This window comes from Ips typographus, linkage group LG1 (genome assembly GCF_016097725.1).
Source record: "Ips typographus isolate SLU linkage group LG1, UJ_Ityp_2.0, whole genome shotgun sequence".
Lineage (NCBI taxonomy): Eukaryota > Metazoa > Arthropoda > Insecta > Coleoptera > Curculionidae > Ips > Ips typographus.
The window spans coordinates 1,858,371-1,883,973 of NC_138422.1; the positions used below are offsets into that span (position 1 = coordinate 1,858,371).

A 25,603-nucleotide genomic window follows, 5' to 3' on the forward strand; every position below is an offset into this window, starting at 1 on the left:
AAGTTCAGTTGCATCGAAATGGACCAATTTTAATAATGAAATCAAGCGAACTCGGCAAAGTCCTCGACAATCAAACAAAGTTTCGATTGTGCAACGTTCGCAGTTCGTGCGCCCCATTTAAACTTTTTTGAATAAAACGAATCCGAGTGCCGCTTGTCAGATTACAGCTGCACATTGATATTAAGTCAACTATCGACCGACCAGAATTGAAATTACTGTCCTTTGCGTTCAAACGGTCATAAATCGGGGCGTCGAGCAGGTTCAAGAGACTATTATGCCTGTAATAAGATGCTGCGCAACAGACTCGCTGTTTATCCAGGCGGTGTGATTAAATTGGGACTAATTAAACTGGAGAGCATTAACGTGATCCAGGTAAACAGAACGCTAGCTTTTAGCCATCAGACTGAGGTAGTAAGACCGAATGTTTACGGGCCAATAAAAGGCTAATCCGGGAGAATTGGCTTTCATTAAGACGGGGAGGCAAACCATTTTCGTAGCGCCGATCGATTTCCTCCAAGGCTTAACCGGATCTTAATAAAGTGAACGGATTTAGCAAGTAATCAAATAATCTCCGGAAAGTCATTTGAATTTAGTGCCGCTTAAGAGCGTCAGGTAAAGTTGCACGGTGCGACTAGTAAACAGAAACGGACTTATTTTTCCTTACTTTGACTTTTCCACCCACCGAAGGGCATTATCTCCGGTTTAATCTCGGTTCTCCTCTCGCTAGGGAAAAACTTTAATTTTCTCATCGCCCCGGTGGAAAACGTTGCCGGGGCTTTCCGATGCAAATTGATGCTGATCAATATTCATTCGGGTTTGTGGCGGTGAGATTATTAAAAAATCGGGAACGCGGACGCGGGTAATGGAAATGTAGGGTGGAAAAGCCAACTACGGAACTTTTAATGCAAATGCTTAATTAAAACTCCCGAAACGTAGGAGAGAAGAATTGCTGCCAGCCAAAAATGTTTACAAATATGTTAAGGCGGCATGATTGAAATTTGTTCCAGTTCACACTCATACCATTCTCACAAAAAGAGCTAAAGCTGAGATAAGAGTGTGGATAAGCTAGTGCCAAGCCTACTGGTGCGTTTCCTAATTCACAAAGCGGACTTTGATGATAAATTTAAGTCAGCGGTGTCTTGAAAGAAAACTAACAGTTGCCAACACTTTTCACATCCAGATTTGTTTTAATTTAATGACCTGATTTTTGTTTCGGTGGGAACTCCTCGGTATGGTTAATCTGGAACACCAAGTTGCTTAAGGAAATATAGTGTAAGAACGATCAATTTTACGTGGGGGAGATTGTTTTCTTTAAGACAAAATGCTATTGAAATGGTTTCAATATAAATTTGGCTCCAAGTCGTGGCTGTATACTTTGTTTTCATTGAAACTAAAAACCCTTCTTACCAATAGAGAATGTAACAAGTTTCAAACATTTCAATGGAGCTTTTCAATTAATTTACTGCAATTTTTTTTTCTAAACTTATTGTGTTTGTTTTGTAGTGATGTTTGTGTGAAATTATGATTATTATTATGTTGCGGACCTAAAATTTTCACTGAATATACTAAATTGAACCAAAAACCAGCGCCGTACTGGAAAAATTTCAGAAAAAATCATGTTTTTTTTTAAACTTCGAAAACCAAACTGAAAATGACAGAAAACTCACTCAACTAACTTGAAACACAATTTGGGCCATAATTTGGGTATTTGGGCGGTTGCGGACCTGAAATTTTCACTGAATATACTAAATTGAACCAAAAAACCAGCGCCGTACTGGAAAAATTTCAGAAAAAATCATGTTTTTTTTAAACTCGGAAAACCAAACTGAAAATGACAGAAAACCTACTCAACTAACTTGAAACACAATTTGGGTGATAACTTGGGTAATTGGGCAATTGCGGACCTGAAATTTTCACTAAATTAACTAAATTGTACCTAAAAACCAGCGCCGTACTGGAACATTTTCAGAAAAAATCCTGTTTTTTGTTAAACTTCGAAAACCAAACTGAAAATGACAGAAAACCTACTTAACTAACTAACACAATCTGGACCATAATTTGAGTAATTGGGCGGTTACGGACCTGAAATTTTCAAAGAATTTACTAAATTGTACCTAAAAACCAGCGCCGTACTGGAACATTTTCAGAAAAAATCCTGTTTTTTGTTAAACTTGGAAAACCAAACTGAAAATGACCGAAAACCGACTCAACTAACTTGAAACACAATTTGGTTCATAATTTGGGTAATTGGGCAGTTGCGGACCTGAAGTTTTCACTGAATATACTAAATTTAACCCAAAAATCAGCGCCGTAGTGGAACATTTTCAGAAAAAATCCTGGTTTTTGTTAAACTTGGAAAACCAAACTGAAAATGACAGAAAACTCACTCAACTAAGTTGAAACACAATTTGGTTCATAATTTGGGTAATTGGGCAGTTGCGGACCTGAAATTTTCACTGAATGTACTAAATTGAACCTAAAAACCTGCGCCGTACTGGAAAATTTTCAGAAAAAATCCTGTTTTTTTTTAAACTTGGAAAACCAAACTGAAAATGACAGAAAACTCACTCAACTAACTTGAAACACAATTTGGGCCATAATTTGGGTAATTGGGCAGTTACGGACCTGAAATTTTCACTGAATGTACTAAATTGAACCTAAAAACCTGCGCCGTACTGGAAAATTTTCAGAAAAAATCCTGTTTTTTGTTAAACTTGGAAAACCAAACTGAAAATGACAGAAAACCCACTCAACTAACTTGAAACACAATTTGGACCATAATTTGTGTAATTGGGCAGTTGCGGACCTGAAATTTTTACTGAATATACTAAATTGAACCAAAAAACCAGCGCCGTAGTGGAATATTTTCAGAAAAAATCCTGTTTTTTGTTAAACTTGGAAAACCAAACTGAAAATGACAGAAAACCCACTCAACTAACTTGAAACACAATTTGCGCCATAATTTGGGTATTTGGGCGGTTGCGGACCTGAAATTTTCACTGAATATACTAAATTGAACCAAAAAACCAGCGCCGTACTGGAAAAATTTCAGAAAAAATCATGGTTTTTTTTAAACTTGGAAAATCAAACTGAAAATGACAGAAAACCTACTCAACTAACTTGAAACACAATTTGGGTGATAACTTGGGTAATTGGGCAATTGCGGACCTGAAATTTTCACTAAATTAACTAAATTGTACCTAAAAACCAGCGCCGTACTGGAACATTTTCAGAAAAAATCCTGTTTTTTGTTAAACTTCGAAAACCAAACTGAAAATGACAGAAAACCTACTTAACTAACTAACACAATCTGGACCATAATTTGAGTAATTGGGCGGTTACGGACCTGAAATTTTCAAAGAATTTACTAAATTGTACCTAAAAACCAGCGCCGTACTGGAACATTTTCAGAAAAAATCCTGTTTTTTGTTAAACTTGGAAAACCAAACTGAAAATGACCGAAAACCGACTCAACTAACTTGAAACACAATTTGGTTCATAATTTGGGTAATTGGGCAGTTGCGGACCTGAAGTTTTCACTGAATATACTAAATTTAACCCAAAAATCAGCGCCGTAGTGGAACATTTTCAGAAAAAATCCTGGTTTTTGTTAAACTTGGAAAACCAAACTGAAAATGACAGAAAACTCACTCAACTAAGTTGAAACACAATTTGGTTCATAATTTGGGTAATTGGGCAGTTGCGGACCTGAAATTTTCACTGAATGTACTAAATTGAACCTAAAAACCTGCGCCGTACTGGAAAATTTTCAGAAAAAATCCTGTTTTTTTTTAAACTTGGAAAACCAAACTGAAAATGACAGAAAACTCACTCAACTAACTTGAAACACAATTTGGGCCATAATTTGGGTAATTGGGCAGTTACGGACCTGAAATTTTCACTGAATGTACTAAATTGAACCTAAAAACCTGCGCCGTACTGGAAAATTTTCAGAAAAAATCCTGTTTTTTGTTAAACTTGGAAAACCAAACTGAAAATGACAGAAAACCCACTCAACTAACTTGAAACACAATTTGGACCATAATTTGTGTAATTGGGCAGTTGCGGACCTGAAATTTTTACTGAATATACTAAATTGAACCAAAAAACCAGCGCCGTAGTGGAATATTTTCAGAAAAAATCCTGTTTTTTGTTAAACTTGGAAAACCAAACTGAAAATGACAGAAAACCCACTCAACTAACTTGAAACACAATTTGCGCCATAATTTGGGTATTTGGGCGGTTGCGGACCTGAAATTTTCACTGAATATACTAAATTGAACCAAAAAACCAGCGCCGTACTGGAAAAATTTCAGAAAAAATCATGGTTTTTTTTAAACTTGGAAAATCAAACTGAAAATGACAGAAAACCTACTCAACTAACTTGAAACACAATTTGGGTCATAACTTGGGTAATTGGGCAGTTACGGATCTGAAATTTTCACTGAATATACAAAATTGAACCAAAAAACCAGCGCCGTACTGGAAAATTTTCAGAAAAAATCCTGTTTTTTGTTAAACTTGGAAAACCAAACTGAAAATGACAGAAAACCCACTCAACTAACTTGAAACACAATTTGGACCATAATTTGTGTAATTGGGCAGTTGCGGACCTGAAATTTTTACTGAATATACTAAATTGAACCAAAAAACCAGCGCCGTAGTGGAATATTTTCAGAAAAAATCCTGTTTTTTGTTAAACTTGGAAAACCAAACTGAAAATGACAGAAAACCCACTCAACTAACTTGAAACACAATTTGCGCCATAATTTGGGTATTTGGGCGGTTGCGGACCTGAAATTTTCACTGAATATACTAAATTGAACCAAAAAACCAGCGCCGTACTGGAAAAATTTCAGAAAAAATCATGGTTTTTTTTAAACTTGGAAAATCAAACTGAAAATGACAGAAAACCTACTCAACTAACTTGAAACACAATTTGGGTCATAACTTGGGTAATTGGGCAGTTACGGATCTGAAATTTTCACTGAATATACAAAATTGAACCAAAAAACCAGCGCCGTACTGGAAAATTTTCAGAAAAAATCCTGTTTTTTGTTAAACTTGGAAAACCAAACTGAAAATGACAGAAAACCCACTCAACTAACTTGAAACACAATTTGGACCATAATTTGTGTAATTGGGCAGTTGCGGACCTGAAATTTTTACTGAATATACTAAATTGAACCAAAAAACCAGCGCCGTAGTGGAATATTTTCAGAAAAAATCCTGTTTTTTGTTAAACTTGGAAAACCAAACTGAAAATGACAGAAAACCCACTCAACTAACTTGAAACACAATTTGGGCCATAATTTGGGTATTTGGGCGGATGCGGACCTGAAATTTTCACTGAATATTCTAAATTGAAGCTACTTTTTTGATTGATTGATTGATATACACGCTAGTTGCTACTTCACTCAACTTCTTTAAAATCTTCCACAAAGCTGGTTATGTTAAATTCCTTGATTATCAAGAATGGTGTAATAAAAACGTACATTAAAAAAGTATAAAAGATTTTACGCGTTTTTGCTAATGTTGTAGAACATTTTTACTGTATTTCCAGTAAAATCTTGTTCTTTTTTACGACAGGTCTGATGTTTTAGGAATATTAAATTTTGAGTACTTTTCAGGCCTGCGATAGTGAAACGTTTATTTGTCTGTCACAATATTACACCAAAAAATTATACAGTCGGTTTCTCAATGTGTTGTTTAGTATCTGTTAACAGCTTCCAAATGTGGTGTCATATAAACAAACATCCACTGTACGAGGTAATGAATTTGAAAAGGGTATATTTACCCAAGTATTTACGGATCAATAGTGAAACTTCCACCAAGGGTGTGTTGATAATGTTTATTTGGCTCTTATGATAAGGATTAAGTAGGATTGGAATTATTCCTAAGTTAACATGTGCAGGAGAAACTGTGTGATTGGTCAAGAAAAACAGCTGTCACAGCTTGCTGCTTTTTCTTGACCAATCACAAACTAGAGGACTTATTATTTGACAGATCACAGTTTAAGTCAAGTACATGTTAGTTAGTGGAATGAAGTTTTTGATTGTTTTGTCTCGAATCCCCACAGTTAATAACTGAGTTGGGTACATTTTAATTTAATCCAAGATTTCGGTGTTTATTTCATAGATTGGATCATCGTTTAATCCTAATTTGGTGTGGTTTTACTGGCTTAAGTACTAAAAATCCAGGTTAAACGTTAATCACAGATGTTTATTTCACAGCTTACAATCCTCTTGTTAAGGTTAATCCTATCGGCATCTGGCAAGTGAAATACACATAGTAAACATTCTTGGCTTTAAGGATTGGCAGGTCAGGGGAGACTACCCCATTTTATTATTCCATCACTGTCCACCATAACAAATCGTCCTTTAAAGGACTATTTTCTGTTAGTTTGCTTTTTTGGGATCAAGACTTGTGATGATTAATTTAAATATCTATAAACTGCGACTTTGTCACTAAACTACTGATTTATTTATTCAGACAGAACGAGGAGAGTGGTAAACATCATAAATTGGGTTTGTGTGCGCGCCATGATAATCTCAATATTTATTCCCTGCCGTTCGTGACCGATGACGGATCGTTCCCGCTTAAACGTCAAAATAAAAGGCCCTAATTTAAAGCTTTATTTACATCGTTATTGGCAATCAGAACGACGCAGGGCGACGTAAAGAAAAATGAATCGGGCGCGCCGCGACGACAGCAAACAATATCGCATCGTCGCCCCAAAAATTGAAAAATGATGGTTGACGGTTTGAAAAATTTCGCGGTTTGAACATGAAAAACCCTTTGAGATTTCGCAATTGGCCTGCTGCGATTACGGTGCTTTGTAACATCAGCTGAGTGCCACAGAGAACCCAAAGGGTCAGTGCTCCTTTCTTGTACCGATAGAGGATCGATCCAAGGTTGTACGGCCGGATTCCGGTACTAAACAATGACCTAACCGCACCAATCACTTGAGGACGTCCCTTTATTGGTGCTGACGGTTTCGCTAATTTGAAGTTGAAAGGAACAGACTTTATGGTCGGCACGAGATTCTTAAAAATTGTTGGGTGGTCCAGAGCAATTTACTTTCCCTCTTATTTTTTATGGGTCTGGGCTAACTAATTGTTTGGTTTTGTTACAGTTGGTGGTGAAGATAGCCGCAAGCGAGGGTATCAAACGCCTGACCGAAGTCGAGAGACCCAAGTTAGAGCCTAAGGCGCATATTACCAACCACATTCTAGTACATAACACTCACAATGTAAGTATTCAAATTACATATCTACTGGTAATTGATGATATAATTTCGCTGCGAGCAGTAGTAATTTTCTACCTGGTTCACTATAATTAATATGGTTTTTCCGGTTTTAATCACCCAAATGACATTAAATTAATATCATTATAGGCTAGTTTAGTTTTTCAAGCCTGCTACCTCGATAATGATTATTTACGGCAGAATATAAGTTTTTTTTACAAGTTAATTTAGGTAATTAACCGTATTGATAACATTGTAACTAAACACTGCTCTAGAGGTAACTTGGCGAGTCATTAGGAGAAACACAAACAAAGACTATTCTTAGAATCTAGGTTATATAAAATGTATTGAAGTTACATGCACGTCGTTTATACAGGGTGGTCCAGTTTTAAGTGTCAATAATTCACCATTTGATAGCTAATCAAAAAATAAGTTCATTTTTCTGAAAAACGTTTCCTAAGGAGGATACAGTCCTCCAAATTTCAATTTAAAAAATCGTTTTATAGTTTAAAACTGAACATCCAAGACTTGTGAAAGTCCAAATTTGTACTGAATAGTCTAAAAACTTTTTTACTACTAGGGATGGTCTTATGATTCGCTTTCTCAGACTGTCATCCTGGTTGAGTGTCTGAAAATGGCATTCAAGAACTAAAAAAAGTCCGGAAATCAAGACAAAGAGTTTATTGTGCATGAAACTCATTTTTTACTACTAAAAATAATATAAAAGTTGACTTTTAATGCTAGAACTGACTTTACTAGGACTAAAGAGAGTCCAAAAGTATATTTTCAAGACTTTAATTGATGTGCAACTCAATTTTCTGGACTGGACAACAAGTCTAGAAGTAAATTAAATTTTCGGACTATTTTATTTCTAAAAATTAGTTCTCAAGACTATTATTGTAGCATTTGGTACCAAAATTTTTTACTTTTATTACTGAAGAAACTTGACTTTTGGAAATAGTCTTAAACTCGATTTTTCAGTCTTAAAAAGCATTAAAAACAGTCTGAATTTCTTAGAGATGCTACAATTTATTGCACCTATGAGTGTAGAAGTCAATTTAATAATGAAGAAGCTTAAAATAACATTTTCAAGACTATGGTCAGTGGACACACTGGCTTTTAGGCCTGATAAGTCAAAAACTTTGTAAAGATAGTCTTGAAACTCGATTTGAGGCACTGAAAACAGCCTTAAAACACTAAAAACAGTCTAGTTTATTAAGAAATTCTCGAATTTTTAGCACTGAGGTGTCTAGAAGTCGATTTAATAGTGACAAAGCTTGGAATGCTATTTTGAGTCTATGAAGAATGTAAAAATTGTTTTTTAAGTTTGCTATGTCAATAACTTGGTGAAGATAGTCTTGAAACTCGATTTTTCAAGCTGAAAGCAGTTTTGAAGCACTAAAAATAGTTCAGAATTTGAAGAAAATTAAAAGCAAAATAAAAAGCACGAAAAGTTCGTTTTCAAGACAATTTTCATGAATCTAATGTTAATGTCCTGCATCTAAGACTAGTTTCAAGACTAAAATATTGAAATTTGTCTTCAAATTATGGAAACTTACTTCAAATGCAAATTTTAAGCTTCTGATGTCACTTTTCGTTAGTTCAGTCACATTTTGGGGTTCAAGTCAATTTTTAAGGTTTAAATGTATGAATTTGTTGTAACAAATTCTTGAAAAAGTAGGTTTTATGTCTACAAGTCAATTTTTAGTATGAAAGTCTTTCGATTTGCATGAAAACTGGTTACTAACACAACTTTTAAGCTTCTGAAATTTTTATCTTTTCTAATTCAATTTTCAAAACTAAAGTCTTTTAGTTTGTCTGGAAACTATGAAAACTGGCTACAATAATATTTTTTAAACTTCTTAAGTGAATTTTCCGTTTCCAAGACAATTTTTAAGTTTGGGTTGGGTTAGTTTTGGGTCTTTGACCGTAATAACGTGTAATAAAGTGCTTGTTCCAAATTTGATCAATATTGCTCCAACGGTCGGACAGTTATGACAAAAAAAAAAGATTTTTTAGACAGAAATTTGAAAGACTGTATTTTCCTTAGGAAGCACTTTTCAGGAAAATGACATAATGAATGTCAACTTATTTTTTAATTGGCTATGGAATGGTGAATTATTGACATTTATAACTGGACCACCCTGTATAATATACCATCTCTAAGCTGCAGCTTTTTAGTTTTTTCACCCTGTAACTATCAAAAGCACCAGGTTTTAAATGAAAACTATCAAATTCTGACTAAAAGCAAATATCTGTGTTCTTTAACATATTTACTACAGACATTGTATATGTTGGTCAAAAGAATCTTACAAGCAAGGGGGTGAACATAAAAAACTTGACGGGCCGCTCAAACTCTGCGTTGTCAGATTTACTCATTGGCTAGCAACGTCGCAATTGAAGTTGAAAGTTGCCAAAAATGTCAATAATTTTGGCAATTTACATTGGGTTTGAAGGTTTTGCTTCAAATATTCAAAATAAAGGAAAGCCTTTGTCCTTGTACACTGTAATCTGCAACTAGTCCGTATAGCCAGGCCATAAATTTAAGGCAAGAAAGAACAACTAGGATTTAGGATTGTTTTTTAACCAAATTAGGAGCAAGTAGGGTCAGTTTTTTTGAAAGATACAACTGTTTTTTAGTGGACCATTTTTTTAGTTCAAACTTGTTGAATTATGTTCTAACTAGATCTATTTTAAGGATAAACCATTCAGAATTTATTGTGTGGTGCGACTATGTCTATTGAGATGATGAAAGATCCAATCTTGAAGGCAGAATGCTCTCTAGCAGTGAATTATTAGTGTTTTGACTGTGAGTTTCTAAAAGAACATGTTACAGCCAACTTTAAATAAACTCTAAAAAGTTAAAACGCTTACAAATTATTTACAAATATGAAATAGGTGGGTTATGGTGCGAAAACCCTAACCGTAAAATAATATAAGTCAAAAATAGTGTGCCCGTTCGACACCAGATGGCACTGAGATAGTTTTTGTTTTTCACTTTTTTAACATGTAACCCGCATTTCTTAACCTTGTGTGTTTTGTGCTTACAACGGCTTTAGAGTGATATATCAAACCACCCTGTAAATGGAATGGAAACTGTCAAAATCAGACTTCACTCAACTAAACTGTCTTTAAGAGTAAATAACTCAGCTTATGGGTAGACAACAATTTTGATTGCAGTAGGAACAGGAACATTTTGTTAGTGATTTTTTACTTATAATCCACTAGTGAGTCACTAGTAAGTTATAAGCTGTGTAATTCAAATGAAATCACTAACTGCTATAATGAGGTGTGGGATAAAATTAATTTAAAAAAATCAATTAGTTGATCGATTAAGGAAAAGGACGAAAAGGTGTAGTGGCAACCAGTTCTTAATGGAATACGATCGAGCAATATTCGTTTTAGTCATCAGGGTTTCAAAGAACACAGTCGAAAGCTAGTTAGGTTAGGTTAGACACACACCGGACTATTTGCTGTATCTGTCAATGCCAAAACGATGAAAAGAATAGAAATTGGTGGAAATTGAAATTTAAAAGCAAACTACTTAATGTTTGAATAGGAAAAGGTGATCATATCATTGAAGTGGTTAAACATCTCATTACTAGACAACAATAGGCTTTGATAATATGAGTTAAAATCAAATCAAACATTGGCAGGCTGCTAATCTAGAATACACTGGCAGTTTCCAGGAAAAAATGTGTTTACTATATGATGACAAAAGCTTGTCAAAAACAGTTTCTTAAGTTTTTCATGAAAAGACGGATTTTACGGAACATAGAGAAAATAACGGGTTTACCCAAAGTTAGGGACCTTTAAATAGGGGTATATCATTGTCCAACCTTAGAAAAAGCCACTATAAAACAGTGCACCATTACCGGTTGCTTGAATACTTTGATAAGCTGAGGACCTGCTATGGAGTGGCCTTCTAGATCGCCCGATTTGGTGCCGTCAGATGTTTTTCTCTGTGGAAATAGAAACCGGATAGTATCCAAGTGCTGTTATTCTGTATCTCAAAGAAAATACTATTTCAATATGGATTTTTCACTTAAAAAATCGAATTTATTTCACACCAAATTAGGGCGTTACGCATTTTCCAACATGTTCCGGCTGTCGCATAAATCACAAGAATACACAAATACGAACCGATTATTATGGTTAAACAAGCTACCAGATGTCAAGCAATCCGATATCAACTTGTAACAGATATCTCTCAACATTTTATTACCTGCCTGTTATTAATCCGAAACGCTCAGGCTATTCGGCAGTTTGGACTGATAGGGAGTAATGGCGTCACGCCGTTAATTTCCATTACGACAAGTCGCTGCAGGTCCCTTTATTAATTACACGCCCCTGTTAAGTCTAAAAACTTGTTGAAAAATAAAAATCGCCGACTAATTAAATCATTAGACCCGGTTATAAATGGGTGGCATTAATACGGTCCGAATGCGATATCTCCCTAATGTATCGGTATACGGGTGCGTGTCGAGCAAGCGGACTATAAATTCCCGGACTTTATTATTTGGACGTTTCGCCATTTATTACCTCTTCATTTTTTTTAACGGGACTCAATTAACATAAAAGCGTTGTTAGGATAATCGTCAAAAACGTAGAGATAACGATCTGAATAGCCTGCTTAACGACACGAAAGCCGAAATGGTCGCGACTGCTAAATTGCAGGGATATACAGTGTGTTCCAGAATATGTATTACAAATTGATGCAGGAAATGTTCAATAAACCAATGTTATTCGGTTACAGGTTGGGCAGTTCAGTGGCGGGGAACTTATGTAACAAAGTCACTCAAACATGATGAATAATGTCGAGTGGTAAACCGCTGAGTAAAATTTTATACACTAATTCCTAATATGCCAATAATACCCACTAATCTCTGGTAATTCCCAGTAATTCCTAATAAATCTCAATTACTAATCTAACCTAACAACACCCACTCATTTTCTGAATTACCCGAGGGGTAAACCGCTGAGTACAATTTTGTACACTAATATGCCAATAATGTCCACTAATTCCTTGTAATGCCCAGTAATTCCTAATAACTTCCAATAACTAACCTAACCTACTCACTAATTTTCTAAATTACCACGACTGAAGTCTAAAAAACCTTTTTTAATAAGAAAATATGCGTGCAACGAGTAAGTAGTAGTAAGTAGATATCAACTGTTGCTTAGTTTAAATGGGACACCTTGTATACTTATTGCATTTTTGGATTCTACCTCAAATTCTAGACATATTTCGTGTATTAATGTCATACACTTTTCTGTATCCGTTTCTGAGATATTTACCGTTTTATGAGAAATTTAATATTTTCAGTCTCCAAAACAATAATTTTAATTTATGCATATCAGGAAACGTGTTTTTCTTGGTTTTTGTGTTTTGTAGTCTTATACAAGGTTTGTTCTAAGAGTGGGTGAAGAAATCGATAAAATATATCATACAGGATGGTCAAAAAAAGAGCTCAAGACAACAGTCCTAAAAAAGCATGTTCTCTGATTCTCTGTTCAAAATTAAAGTAAGTTTGTATTAGGTCACTTATTTGAAAAATGTATGCTTTAAATTGATCCATTGAACCACCCTGTAACTGTCAAAATAATCGAGTTATTGAAGGTTAAAGTAGTAGTTGTCAAATTCAATCAAAACTGTCTTTATTATCAAACAACTCGTTTATTTGCAACACTTTGCATAGACTTTTTATGTCGATGGATAGAAAATATAACGGGCTGTCCAAAAATATGGCCGTTTGTATTAATAGGGTGCTTCGTTTGGCCGCCAGAGGGCTCCAAAGCTAACTATACGTTTTTCTTGACTGTAACCACTCTAACTTCTTTGAGGGATTTTTTTTAATCCGTCATGTACGGCTCTGATATTTGGCACAAACCTAGCACAGTGAGTGTCAAATTTAGATCCGCAGCAAAACTGTAGAAAAAAAATCATTAAAATCGATTTTCGCTTGCACTAAATGGCCAACATAACGCAAAACCCATTGGAATAGTGGTGGCTTTTCAGGCAAATTTGACCCTTACGAAAATTGTCATTTGCAAAATCGGTTTTTCAAGAAATTTCTATGCATTACATCGTAGTAGACCTAGTAGTTCATGTAACCGTGTTTTCTTAATTTTCCAGTGTCAAATAAGCCCTAACCAGTCAAAAAGTGTTTCTTGGGCACCCTGTCTGTAAACCGTAAATACCACTCGTATTTGAAACACCTATTTACTTTTAAATGTCGATGGATATGCAACGAAATGAGCTTTCCACTGACGTACAAAAGTCGGTTGGTTAGTGATACCGTTTGGCCACTAGAGGGCGTCAACTTTGACCAATTTTTTTGGTGTATCCTTTTGTTTAATATTCAAAAACCCATTTAATTACACTATTTTTGCTAGAGTTTTATACGTCAATGGAGAGCCAATGGAACGACCTTTCTAAAAAGTTTTTAACATGGATTGATAGGTTAGACGGTTTCGCCGCTAGAGAACGTCAAAGTGAACTATTTTTTTATGACTTTTTCCGTGCATCCTTTTGATCAATCTTCAATAACTCGTTTATTTGCACCATTTTTAGTAGTGTTTTATACGTCAATGGATAGCCAATGAAATGAGCTTTCTAACAGTCTCCCAATTTGAATGGATAGGTTAGACAGTTCGGCCGCTAGAGGGTGTCAAAATTGACCAATTTTTCCGTGCATTTATTCGTTCAATCGTCAATAACTAGCTTATTTGCCACATTTTGTATAAACTTTTATATGTCAATGTATAGCCAATGAAATAAGCTTTCTATTGACGTATAAAAGATGATGGGATAGGGGTACGGTTTTGACGCTAGAGAACGTGAAAATTTTTAAAAGTAAAATTACAAAATTCATAATTTTTCATTGTATTCCAACGGAATTCATTGAAATTACCAAACTTTATTTATGTTCAAATTTGAATTTAGATGTTTTCAAAATACCAATGTTCCTCCAGTAATGCCCATTAATTCCTAAAATTTGTACACCATAATGCCCCAGCGGTTTACCCCTCGGAATTACCACGACTGGAGAGTCTAAAAAATCTTTTTTAATGAAAAAAAGTAAAAATAGATATCAACTGCTGCTTATTTTAAATGGGACACCTTGTATGTTTTTGCATTCTGCGCCAAATTCTAGACATATTTCGTGTATCAATCTCGTACACCTAATTGTATCCGTTTCTGAGATATTCTATGTGAAATTTGATGTTTTTTGTCTCCAAAACAATTTTTACACATATCAGGAAACGTTTTTGTGTTAAACAATGTGTGTTCTAAGAGTGGGTGCAGAAAAACGTCACAATATGTGATACAGGGTGGTCAAAAAATCAGTTCTCACAAAGAGAGAAAGTCTAGTTTTCACACACTCCTTATGCTCATTTTTTTTTGATTGTTCAAAATCAAGGTGTGGAGGTGACGGTCACTTATTTAAAACATTCATTGTTTAAATTGATACATTGAACCGCTTTGTAATTGTCGAAATAACTGAGTTATTACAGGTTAAGGCTGTAAAATTCAGTCAAAACTGTCTTTATTATCTTGTGAATAACTCGTTTATTAGCAACACTTTGTATAGACTTTTATATGTCAATGGATAGCCAATATAATGAGCTTTCTATTGACGTATAAAAGTTGATTGGTTAGTTACGGTTTCGCCGCTAGAGAGCGTCCATTTTTTTTAAAGTAAAATTACAAAACTCATCGTTTTTCTTTGGTTTCCAACGGATTTCATTGAACTTATCAAACCTTATGTTATTTAAATTTGAATGGTGTATATTTTGTAATATTTTTTTATAATATAATTTAAACGTTCCTAATTTTATTAATAGTTTTCAAAATACTAATAATGTCCCCCAGTAATACTGCCAATTCCGAAGTAATGTCCATTAATCTGGAGTTTGCCTTCAATCTGCGTCAACTTTGTAGTTCAATGTTTGTGAATTTATTTGTAGAACTTTCACATCTTGTATCACGAAAACTAGTCTACAGAACATCTTTTTGCTATTTTCTGCATTTTTTACATGAGTACAAGTTTGTAATACGTATTCTGAAACGCCTTGTATAAACTAAACCCTTCACTCTCTCAGTGTTCTATAAGCAATCCGTGTAAAGGCAATATGGACGGAATGGAAACAGCCGGTACCGATAATTTTGCGGGCAGATTCCCCTTTGTTTGACTAGAATAACATGTGAGTTTCACGAGTGTTCGGTAGCTATTTCCGTGATACGAACAACATAATCGGTAACATGTGGCGAAACAGGTGCTTTTTCTACGCTCCTGTTAGGATATGTTTTGACATGATAAGTGCACAAGTGGACACTTTATTGGCATCATTAGAGAGATACGAGTAGCCGAATAACCTAATTATTTTCCGACTTTTTGTATAGTTTTTGACGGTAATTGGTAATTAGCGATTGACAAACGTTCTGTTATCGTCTCATGACAATATAAACCAAGATTTATGCAGGCATATTGTATTTTCGTTACCAACTGAAAAATTTTACTTCACAGGCGATATTTTTTACAAAGTTATTGCGTTGTTTGTTCTTCAAAAAATAAAAAATCAAAATATTTCAAATCAACTTAAAAAGTCAAAGAATACTGCTCTCTGGTTTGCAAAAGTTTTTATTTTACAGATGTATATGTTTTACTACCATTAATTGATCATGACCAGAACACGTGACTGTGACAGCTATTCAAATCCTGGAAGAGTATTTAAGAAATTGCAGAACACGTGACATTGTCGGATATCCATCTACGACCTTCAGTGTAAATAGCCAATTACGCATAGTTTTCAGTTACGTAATTATTCTCTTTACGTACAGTTTTGTAAAAAAAACGCGGGCCATAAACCGACTGACCTTATTCTGGAGAAAATTGTTATCCTTTGCTTTTCTTGTTTTATCAGAGCATATCTCTATTTAATATAGATGGAGATCATTGGGTAATGCATTGCTCGTACGGTTTTAAGTAAATACCAATTCTTATTTAGAATATCATCTGCAATAGCAAACACGGTAATCTTACTGAAACTTGTAATAGGTACTAATAATGATAACACATGCTTAAACCGCAGCAAGCAAGAAAACATATACACCATTTGTTTTTAGTAATTATTAATAATTATTATAAGAACAACACTAATAATTAGATAACATGTTTCTATGAAAAAAGCATTGCATTTTATCTTTAGTAGCATTATTACCTATGGTTAGTAAAAATTTAATGTTAATAGGTTGAAAATATGCTTTTTTCATGAAAAAATTACTCTGCATTGTGTGAGTTGCGAAAACAGGACTTTACCCTTGATCGTACGTAAAGTACAGTATGTCCGAGAGCAAATTGAATCCACTCATTCAATTTCAAGTAATCCTCGATATAAACAACGCAGATTAATAATCAATGTTCAATCAGTCAAAAAACGGTAGATAACGGTAGATCAAAACGAATTCATTCATTTTACATTATTATAATAGTTGTAAAAAATTTTATTCATTGATTCTTGCTATAAAATTTATAACAATAATCAATATGAAAACCTTACTTCAAAAATATAGGTTTTTCATTTTTTTTATTAATAAGTTTTGACATTAGTGCCAGATATCACGTGGTCTTAAAGGATAATTTTATCTAGGCAGTCACGTGACCATTGTCAAAATCATAAATCTCAAAAACACTCTTTATATCGAATACTGCAAGAAAACTCTTCTCAAGCCCTGATTTTTGTAACTTTTGAGCACAGTTTGACAGTTTTGACGTTAGTGGCAGTAGTCACAGTGATTGTAGAACACTTATTCACGTGACAATTGTCAAAATAACTCTCTTACATCACAAAAACACGTTTTATATCAAATACTGTCAAATACTCAAAAAATCTTGTTTCAAAAAACTGTGTTAAAATGTAATTCTTGCAAATTCTAGTCAAATTTTGACATTAGTGACAGACATCACGTGGTTTGAGAGGATAATTTGAATGCTGGCAATACAAAATGGCTGCCAGAGGCCTCTGACACGTTAAAAACAATTCATAGTAAGCTTAGGAAGGTTTCAGAGGCCGCTGGCAATACAAAATGGCTGCCAGAGGCCTCTGGCACGTTAAAAACAGTTTTAGTAAGCTTAAGAAGGTTTCAGAGGCCTCTGGCAATTCAAAATGGCTGTCAGAGGCCTCTGGTACGTTAAAAACAATTCATAGTAAGCTTAAGAAGGTTTCAGAGGCCTCTGGCAATTCAAAATGGCTGCCAGAGCCCTCTGGCACGTTAAAAACAATTCATAGTATGCTTAAGAAGGTTTCAGCGGCCTCTGGCAATACAAAATGGCTGCCAGAGGCCTCTGGCACGTTAAAAACAGTTTTAGTAAGCTTAAGAAGGTTTCAGAGGCCTCTGGCAATTCAAAATGGCTGTCAGAGGCCTCTGGCACGTTAAAAACAATTCATAGCAAGCTTAAGAAGGTTTCAGAGGCCTCTGGCAATTCAAAATGGCTGTCAGAGGCCTCTGGCACGTTAAAAACAATTCATAGTAAGCTTAAGAAGATTTCAGAGGCCTCTGGCAATACAAAATGGCTGTCAGAGGCCTCTGGCACCTTAAAAACAGGTTTAATAAGCTTGAGAAGGTTTCAGAGGCCTCTGGCAATTCAAAATGGCTGCCAGAGGCCTCTGGCACGTTAAAAACAATTCATAGTAAGCTTAAGAAGGTTTCAGAGGCCTCTGGCAATTCAAAATGGCTGTCAGAGGCCTCTGGTACGTTAAAAACAATTCATAGTAAGCTTAAGAAGGTTTCAGAGGCCTCTGGCAATTCAAAATGGCTGTCAGAGGCCTCTGGTACGTTAAAAACAATTCATAGTATGCTTAAGAAGGTTTCAGCGGCCTCTGGCAATACAAAATGGCTGCCAGAGGCCTCTGGCACGTTAAAAACAGTTTTAGTAAGCTTAAGAAGGTTTCAGAGGCCTCTGGCAATTCAAAATGGCTGTCAGAGGCCTCTGGCACGTTAAAAACAATTCATAGCAAGCTTAAGAAGGTTTCAGAGGCCTCTGGCAATTCAAAATGGCTGTCAGAGGCCTCTGGCACGTTAAAAACAATTCATAGTAAGCTTAAGAAGATTTCAGAGGCCTCTGGCAATACAAAATGGCTGTCAGAAGCCTCTGGCACCTTAAAAACAGGTTTAATAAGCTTGAGAAGGTTTCAGAGGCCTCTGGCAATTCAAAATGGCTGCCAGAGGCCTCTGGCACGTTAAAAACAATTCATAGTAAGCTTAAGAAGGTTTCAGAGGCCTCTGGCAATACAAAATGGCTGCTAGAGGCTTCTGGCACGTTGCCACTTTTTAAACGAGATAGACAGGATTGAATAATCTGGCATTTGATAACTGACGTTAACAAACCCAAGTGAAAGAAGTAATCACAAAAACAACTACTATTTTTTGTTTTTTTTTTATTAGAAACTACTTATTTTCTGACTACTTATGTCTTGTATTTTAATGATTTTATTAATATTTTTTTTTAATTCAGTAATAAGCTGGTTTTTTTTATTAGGAACAAAATTCAACTTACTTCAGAAAAAATACTTCATTTTTCTGACATACAATCACCACCACAATTTAAAGGAAATCGCATTATTATTAACTGAGATATAAATGTATACCCATGAAAAGCGAGACACACTGTATACAATACATCAGGTGGTCATTTTACTTAAAATTTGAATTCTTTTTTTTATTAAGTCCAATCTCATAGGTTACATTAAATAGTATTAGCTTTCACAAAAAATGATGTTTTTTTTAGATATACAGTGTTCAGCTTGCTTTTTTCGTTAATTTGAGTAATTTGATTGATCTGGATTGTATAAACTTCAACTTGACTTTTATGTAAACTAATTTTGTTTTTATTGTAATATCCGCTGAAAAAAGGAATAGTTGCGTGCTAAAAAAAAAAATTGAGAGGGTAAAATGGGGTTCAAGAAAACGCAGATTTGAGTTAAATAGATTTCGAAATTGGGAACTATAAAGAAAAAACTGATCGCACTGTATAGTATAAATGATCATGTTTGTAATCATTTTTTGATTGCCACTGTATACGTTCAGACTATAGCGTCCCCTAGTTGATACTATGGCAACTAACTCATCTTTCTGTATAAAGTAAATCACCTATACCTACAGATAAATGCAATTACAAGAAAAAAAATGTCCCGGCAGGCTCCCATATCAATCTAACCAAATATGGCGCCTCTCGCTTTTAGAAAAAAAGACTTCGATTACGATCGACGGATAATTGGGCCTAATTGCTTTGTTGCAGAGCGGCGGTTACTTAATTATCGGCCCGATAAACGGCTCGACTGTTATAGTTTCTTGTAAACGCAATTAATACGGCGGAATTTGCGTGATACAATGCCCGGTTAGGTCATAATAATTTCGAAGAGCACATGCACACGCGGCAATCGGCCGAATTGTTCGCATTCCGAAAATTTGCCGGTTTGTCTAAGCCGAATTGCGTAATTGCTAGTTGAAGAATCTTGATAGATTCGAATTGGGTGAAATGGTCTGCGATACATTTCCAGATGAAAAATCAAAGTAAACTAGTATGACGTGTGGTCACGTGTAAGTATTTTTAAATCTTCTGGTCTTGCATCTTTTCATCAACTTGACAGATGAACAACTTGATAAAGTTTAGAATTGTATAATTATCGGGTTTTGTGTTTCAAGTTGGGATAATTTATGGTTTTCTAGCGTTTGCCGTAGTTTGCTGCATACTCTATTTGCGGCGCAAGGGTTTGAACACTTAATTAAGTAAAAAGGGCGTGAATTAGTAAAAAGGCGAAAGCATAGTAAATACACAGTACACAAAGCGTAAAGTCTCTAATTACAATTTTATAGCGTTCCGGCCCTCGGGGGCTTAATGACAGCCTGCCCGGCACGGCGTTTCAATAAACTAAATGGCAAGCGCCGGGGTAATAATACTCCATTATTTCGGACGGTTTAAATACGACCGTTTATAAATAATAAATAACTAAATTACGATATAATTTTCCTTTGTTTAAAACGCTTATTACATTTAATAGGTAATGACGGTATCGATGCGAACGAATAATATAAATACGGCATCGCCTTCGGTAAACACAGGTCATAATCCATAATGGATGGTGTGTAATGTTGCCATTACGATGCGATTAGCCGGGGAACGGATCGATTCAAGTGTGCCCGTCTCGCTTCGAATGTAATAATAATCGTCATCGTATTTAACTATTCATTTGCGTTTAATGGACGGCATGCGAAAAACCGCCTCCCAGTCAATTGCTTTCCACTGTTTTCCACCAGCAAAAATGCCAAAACAAACACGAATCGTTTTTCGCTTTCCGGCCTTTGCAATAATAATAATACAAAATACACATAGCTGCCAGATATTTGGAATAACAAGAACCAGTTAATTTAATTTGCTTTTCCAGTTATCAATTCGGGGAATTCGAATCAATTTAAAACGAAATTCCGGCGCACGATAAATCCTGGGGGAAAGGGGTCCCGAATTGCCTCGCTATAATTTTATCGTTGCCTCCTGTTAAATATTTGATGAAACACTTATTAATGGGGTAGCCGCCAGAGGTTTTTTCTTAAATTTGTTTTTTTGGTTTGTTTTATCGTTTATCTGAGAAACAGACAAATCCAATTTTGAATCCAATCAGGGAAACTTTACATCATTTTTATACTATAGTAATCGTATAAAAAGACCAGACATCCAACAGATTCATAAACTGTTATGAACTATCTTAAATCGCGCTGAAACAACAATCAACTTTTCATTGATAGTCCTAAAGTGGGGTAAAAATACAAAAAAACCCGGTGTCATTTAAAGTGGGCTGTAATAGAACTATGAGTGTATGAAAATTTACTGGAAACTGACGTCTAATCGGTCATAACCAAACATTACAAAGGCATTTGCGTGCAAAATCATTACATTTAATAAATTTGTTCATTATTTATTCAAAAAACTTCTCGACTAAGTGCGAGCTCAAACTAGGAAATGCGTAAGAGAGCAGAGTGTATCATTACAAATCAATGAGCTAGACAAACATGGAAAAAAACTTTAAGACACATGCCAGTCTGCCTGAATGGATGTGACGTAATTTGATGATTGGTCACAAGGTATTGATAAAACTTTCTTATAAAGTGGTCATGTGACCAACCGTAGAATTTGACTCTTGTCACTTTTCGTCTTTTCGTTGATTTTTTATGGTTAAATTTAAAATTTCTATAATTGTATAATACGGATTATATGATTATTTAGTCTTCAAAAATCTTGATTTGTCAAAATATCAATTATTTGATTATTTCGGTTTTCAGCTTTGTCTTCAATACTTATTTAGGTGGATAAACTTACCATTTAATACACTTACAAATGATACTAGTTCTAGTGATACTGGTTATAAGTAACTAAGAAAAACTTCCCAAAAAAATAACCTTAGTTTGCTATAAACCGTAATTTAACTATTTTATGATTATTAAGTTTGTATTTGACTTACAGAGAGATAAATTCTCTTTAACCCAACGTATCTGTTAGTCCTTATCAGAGCCTGGACACTAAAACTTTCCCAAATTATCTCGAGAAGGATCCGACGAGGATTGTCGAGGCAATCTTGAGGTTTTATCTGCGGACCTCTCCTCAAACCGCCCTAATCAGTAAATTTCGAGAAAGAACGCCGGTGTTGGACAATGGAAAATCCGGGGGCGGCATTAATTAGAATCGCGGTAATGGCGGTAAAGTTTCGCGCTCCATTTCGGGGCATTTTAAAGCCGTCGAATAATAAATGTTTTATTGGATTATCGCTATTGACGCGCCTGCCGGCATCAAACCGGTCCCGTAATCCCCCCAAGATTTAATGATTCAAAACCCCAAACACACATTGCGTGTCCCGACACTCATCCCGTGGGATTAGGGGTAATAACAAAGGGCCTCGACACACGAACGGGATCATCGTTTCGAGATATGTTGCCACACGAACGACGGGAATCCCAAAATGGGGCCTGGGAACGCTTTGTTTTATTCTTTTTTTTTTAGTCTGAGATTGATGCTTTGATTTGTTTTTTTTTCCTAATTTACTACCGTTAAAATCTTGTTAAGGGATTTATTAACTTAAAAAAGAAACTCTAAATGGTATTTAGACCACTATTGCTTTTGTGTAAATTATGGAGTGATGAGTTTAAGTTTCTTAAAGTAAAAAGGTATTATTTGAGTAGGTGGGAATATTCGTGAAATTTCACCGGAAATCGTTGGATTTATTTCAACTTTCTACGAAGTGACCAAAATTATAATTATTACTATTTGCAATACAGGGTGTCCCACGACGAAAGACATCGATTGATATTGGAAAAAGTATAAATAGGAGAGTTTTGAAAATTTGGCAGGATACTGATGTCGGCATGCCCAATCTAACTAAAATATTTTCAAGATGGTTGCACTTCCGTTTATACCGGAAGTCGATTACAACTTTCTTGTTTTCAATAGAACACCCTATATATTATTACATATTTGGATTCCTGACAAAATTCGGACCAACTTTTGTGTACAAAATGCCCTATGCCTATCTCTAGCCGTTTTCGAAATACTTGATGTTTTTCCAAAAAAATGACAGTTGCAACGCTCAACATATTTTTGTACTCTGTCAAAACCGTATTTCATTTTGCAATGAAACTTTGGGTTATTGTAAATAAAGGATCGTTTTATTAAACTGAGGGTGCGTAATGACTCATTTGTATACAGGGTCGTCAAAAAAAATCATAAACTTGCCACTAAAAAAAATGAAAAATCTCAAGTTTTTTAAATAGAAACCCACATTTTTTATGACGAAATCATTTTGAGCATTAAAAATTACTATAAGTTTCAATTTACTTGCCTATACCTAAATCCAACCCATTTCGTTTTATTTGAGAATAAACATTTTTTTATTATGCTGCACGGTTGGGATTATCTGGTATTCTAGTTGGTTATGCTTTTGACACACGGTGATATTGGAGACCTGCAGAGCATGTTAATAACACTAGTATTGAGTGTTTTGACAACTGAAAATATGCTGCGATTACGTTATTCAAACCAAGATTACTTAAATCTGTTTATTATTTACGGAGAATGTGATAAAGTTGTGAGTAGAACGTGTGAAGTATTTGCCGCTCGTTATCCAGAAAAACGAAAGCCATCACCAAAAGCTGTCAAGCAAATAATTGAAAATTTTAAGAATACCGGATCTGTGAAGAGAAAAGCTATTAAAACAAAACCAATCCTTAATAATACAAATGTAGAAATTGCAATTTTGGGCTATTTTGTTGCAAATCCAACTTCGTCAATAAGAGAAGTTTCCGTAGAATCACGTATATCCAAAAGCTCAATTCAAAGGATCCTGAGGAAACATAAATTTCACCCTTTTTCATTTAAATTAGTGCAACACTTAAAAGAGGTTGACTTTCCGAAGAGAGTGGTTTTTAGTGAGTTTTTGCTGACTAGTCACTATGGAGAAGAATTGTTTTTGAATAATATTATTTAGAGCGACGATGCCAAATGTTCAATAGACATAATTCCCACTTAATTTGAGAGAGAAATTTTGAAGAAATCTGGAGTTTTAATAATAAAAAATGTTTATTCTCAAATAAAACGAAATGGGTTGGATTTAGGTATAGGCAAGTAAATTGAAATGTATAGTAATTTTTAATGCTCAAAATGATTTCGTCATAAAAAATGTGGGTTTCTATTTAAAAAACTTGACATTTTTCATTTTTTTTAGTGGCAGGTTTCTGATTTTTTTTTGGCGACCCTGTATACAAATGAGTCATTACGCACCCTCAGTTTAATAAAACGATCCTTTATATACAATAACCCAAAGTTTCATTGCAAAATGAAATACGGTTTTGACAGAGTACAAAAATATGTTGAGAATTGCAACTGTCATTTTTTGGAAAAACATCAAATATTCCGAAAACGGCTAGAGATAGGCATAGGGTATTGTACATAAAAGTTGGTCAGAATTTTGTGAGGAATCCAAATATGTAATAATATATAGGGTGTTCTATTTAAAATAAGAAAGTTGTGATCGACTTCCGGTATAAACGGAAGTGCAACCATCTTGAAAATATTTTAGTTAGATTGGGCATGCCCACATTAGTATCCTGCCAAATTTTCAAAACTCTCCTATTTATACTTTTTCCAATATCAATCGATGTTTTTCGTCGTGGGACACCCTGTATAAATAAAATAAAATTAAAACAAAAACAAAGAACAATAATATTCTGTCAGACCCTCATACTTTCAAGTGGTGCCAATTATCGTTTTTTGTGGTTAGATAGACTTTCGTCACTTTTACCAAATTTTCATTCTTTTCGTCCTAATATTCGTTTATGAGATGATGTGATATTGGTGCGTTGACAATTTGTTGTCCATAATTCACTCTGAATCTAAATCTCACTTTTATATGACCTGAACACAATACATAATTTTCCACTGTTGGCATACAATAAATCGAACTGAAATAACTATTTTGGCTTAACACTTGGACTGTCAAAATGAACCGTTATTTGTTAGGAAACCTAAAACAATTCTTGAATTAACACGTTTTTCTAGGGTTTGACATCCACTCATGATCCAGCAACAAGTGATGACAGCGGTCGAGCTTCCGAAAGACTCACCGGTTCTTCGGTGGTGTCGGTGGCGCCTCGTGAACGGGACGCTGACAGTTCCAGGGATCGCCTGAGTGACGTAAGTAATCCCCCAAGCACTTTAAATGCCTTCGGTAAAGTCAACCCTCCCATTACTACCGAAAAAAAAAAACTTTAAATAGTCATAAATTACCGATTTATCAAAGAAACTTCTTTCCCGGTCTGTTTTACTCAATTCCCCCGGGGGGGGGGGAAAACTCGAATTAAAATCCGCCATTAAAGCGAGTCTGAAATTTATTTTTCATAACTAAACTATCCGGACGGAAGCCGGAGTCTCGGAACTTTTAAAATATTGATAGCGACTTTGTGTCGGAGTTTGTCTGGAAACTCGAGGATGGACGTATTTTTCCGAGGATTTATCACTTTTTTTCTCGCTTTCGTGATTTTTATTGCTCGGTTATGCTTTTGATTCGGTTGAGCTTGCCAGGCAAACTAAATTAAAACACTCAGATTTCGCTTTATTAAATCGTTAATTTTAATTTTCAGGCCAGCAGCAGATGCAGCTCTGGCAAAGGATATATCGTAAGTATTCGCAAATTACGTATTTTATAAACTTTAGTAAGATTTTTTTTACAAAACAAAGTGTAATAATACTTACACTTCACCAAGGTAACAGGCTAGACAATGATGAAGCAAACCCACACATGTGTCAGTCT

General features: G+C 34.9%; 1 protein-coding gene and 1 long non-coding RNA gene across 16 annotated transcripts in view; both read left to right on the top strand.

The window, feature by feature from the left end:
• Positions 1-25,603, top strand: part of tay (tay bridge kinase) — a 120,176-nt gene that overhangs the window by 5,914 nt on the left and 88,659 nt on the right. For all 15 annotated transcript variants that reach the window (XM_081991577.1, XM_081991477.1, XM_081991485.1 and 12 more), the window contains exons 2-4: positions 7,136-7,252; positions 24,853-24,987; positions 25,434-25,469. In XM_081991577.1, the coding sequence (XP_081847703.1) occupies positions 7,136-7,252; positions 24,853-24,987; positions 25,434-25,469 (288 nt within the window). The remainder of the gene's footprint in view (positions 1-7,135; positions 7,253-24,852; positions 24,988-25,433; positions 25,470-25,603) is intronic.
• Positions 12,132-14,283, top strand: LOC145737991 (uncharacterized). Its single transcript, XR_014180542.1, has 3 exons — positions 12,132-12,394; positions 12,431-13,868; positions 14,029-14,283. It is a non-coding gene; the product is annotated as an uncharacterized LOC145737991 (long non-coding RNA).